Source organism: Danio rerio, chromosome 1, assembly GCF_049306965.1.
Source record: "Danio rerio strain Tuebingen ecotype United States chromosome 1, GRCz12tu, whole genome shotgun sequence".
NCBI lineage: Eukaryota > Metazoa > Chordata > Actinopteri > Cypriniformes > Danionidae > Danio > Danio rerio.
Window position 1 is genome coordinate 39571932 of NC_133176.1, and position 2442 is coordinate 39574373.

Here is a 2442-nt window from a genome sequence, read left to right on the forward strand (position 1 = left end):
ATAATAAATCATGAAAGGTTTTTCAGGTACAGCCGAGAGAGTGTATAAGAGGAGAGGGAGTGAGAGAATGGGTGAGCGAGAGAGAGAGAGAGAGAGAGACGCAGCCTGCCCTTCGCCTTAGAGCACAGACAGATCGAGTCCCCGCAGCATTGAATGTGGTCGACTGTCACCTTTATCTCATAATCAAATTCAACAAGAATCGGAATAAAGGTTAACGAACGGTATTGTTTTAGCGGCGTCATTTTTGTGGAGATCTGCGCGAAGAGAAGAGGGGAGAAACTTTTTTGCGAACGTTTTAAAAGCGTGCGCAAAGACAGACTCACCAAAGGCATCCGCTTCCGATGTGACAAATGTCAGATATTTTGTAAGGGCGGAGGAAAATTCTGTGGAGCGTTTTGATAAGAGTTGACGCGATCTTTGAAGGAGTTTACCGACAGGTTGCATGGCTTACTGGCGCTCGCGACACGTCTCAAGCCACGGCACGCAACGGAGCGACCAACAAGAGCGCGTTCTTTCAGACTAGGCAGCAGCATCGCTAGATGAGCTATCTAGAGACTTGGTGCATCATCCTCTTCACGTTTGTTGCAACGCCAGAGACTTGAGACTTCCGAGCAGCGACTGGCTTGAACTCCAGTCGAAGAAGAAGGCGGAGTCTTAACTTATTAAAAGGAACTCGCCGAAGCTCGGTCGCAAATATGATGATGATGTCTCTGAACAGCAAGCAGGCATTCGCCATGCCTCACACCAGTTTGGCCGAACCCAAGTACTCCAGCTTGCATTCCTCGTCCTCCTCCTCTACTCTGACTTCCAACGCGCCCTCGTCCTCCTGCTCCTCGTCCAGACACAGCAGCACGATCAGCAGCAGCGGCGGCGGCAGCTCGGAGGCGATGCGCCGAGCATGTCTCCCAACCCCACCGGTACGTATTCTGCATAATCACCGCTTAAAGGCACATTTTGACAGCCCACTTTTTCTGCTTGATGTTTTTTTCATGTCTGCACAGCAAATCACCCAACACCTCCATTTTTCCCTCCCAACTTATGTATTCAGCCGGGTTTGCCTTTCGTATTAATTTTTATGACCTGGGATGTTGCATGTGTCTTGTTTTGTGTGTTCTTTATTCGGATTTCTTTTTTTTTTACATGCTGGAAATGTTTTAAAAGCACGGAGTGGAGTGCGAATTCCCTGCTGACAGTTATGTGTGCATTCTATTTGCAATTGCAGAGCAATATATTCGGTGGATTGGATGAGAGTTTGTTGGCCCGCGCGGAAGCTCTGGCGGCGGTGGATATAGTCTCGCAGACCAAAAGCCATCATCACCCACCTCATCACAGCCCCTTCAAGCCGGACGCAACCTACCACACCATGAACACGCTTCCGTGCACCTCCTCGTCCTCCTCGTCGTCCGTGCCCATCTCGCACCCGTCAGCTCTGGCGAGCCATCACCACCACCACCACCATCACCATCACCAGCCGCACCAGGCACTGGAGGGCGACCTGCTGGACCACATCACCCCGGGACTGGCCCTCGCCGGAGCCATGGCCGGGCCAGACGGCTCGGTGGTCTCCACGCCTGCGCACCCTGCCCACATGGCAGGCATGAACCACATGCACCAAGCTGCCATCAACATGGCTCACGCCCATGGGCTGCCATCCCACATGGGCTGCATGAGCGACGTGGACGCAGATCCCAGGGACTTGGAGGCATTCGCTGAGCGCTTTAAACAGCGTCGGATCAAACTCGGCGTGACCCAAGCGGATGTAGGGTCAGCGCTGGCCAGCCTGAAGATTCCTGGCGTTGGCTCTTTAAGCCAGAGTACCATCTGCCGGTTTGAGTCGCTCACGTTGTCCCACAACAACATGATCGCCCTGAAGCCCATCCTGCAAGCCTGGCTGGAAGAGGCAGAAAAGTCGCACCGGGAGAAACTCAACAAACCCGAGCTCTTCAACGGGGCCGAGAAGAAGAGGAAGCGGACCTCCATCGCGGCCCCTGAGAAAAGGTCCCTCGAAGCGTACTTTGCTATTCAGCCGCGTCCATCCTCAGAAAAAATCGCAGCAATCGCAGAGAAGCTGGACCTCAAAAAGAACGTAGTGCGGGTCTGGTTTTGCAACCAGAGGCAGAAACAAAAACGCATGAAATACTCGGCCTGCGTCTAGCTCGAGTAGAAGACCAACACAACGTGTCGAGAGACTCCTAAAACTGTTTAAAGACGATTTGTAAAATATTTCTTATCTCACACCTTTTTCAATCATCAATAACTTGTGCATTGAAGCAACATTTCATGACATTCAAAAGAGACATTTGAAAATACCAAATCACTGTCACGTATTACGCAAAGGGGATGTGGAATCATTTACAGGATCGTTTGACTGATCAAGTAAGACCATTCGTTTTTCCTCACTTATTCTAGCACACTTTCCGTATGAGAGGAGCAAGACTTTTT

General features: G+C 51.1%; 1 protein-coding gene across 1 annotated transcript; it reads left to right on the forward strand.

The window, feature by feature from the left end:
* The first annotated feature begins 424 nt into the window (after window positions 1-424).
* On the forward strand, window positions 425-2222 carry pou4f2 (POU class 4 homeobox 2). The gene is given in 2 exon segments (NM_212807.1): window positions 425-917; window positions 1223-2222. Coding segments are annotated over 2 exon segments (1155 nt in total). The 5' UTR covers window positions 425-695; the 3' UTR covers window positions 2156-2222.
* Window positions 2223-2442: the final 220 nt, after the last annotated feature.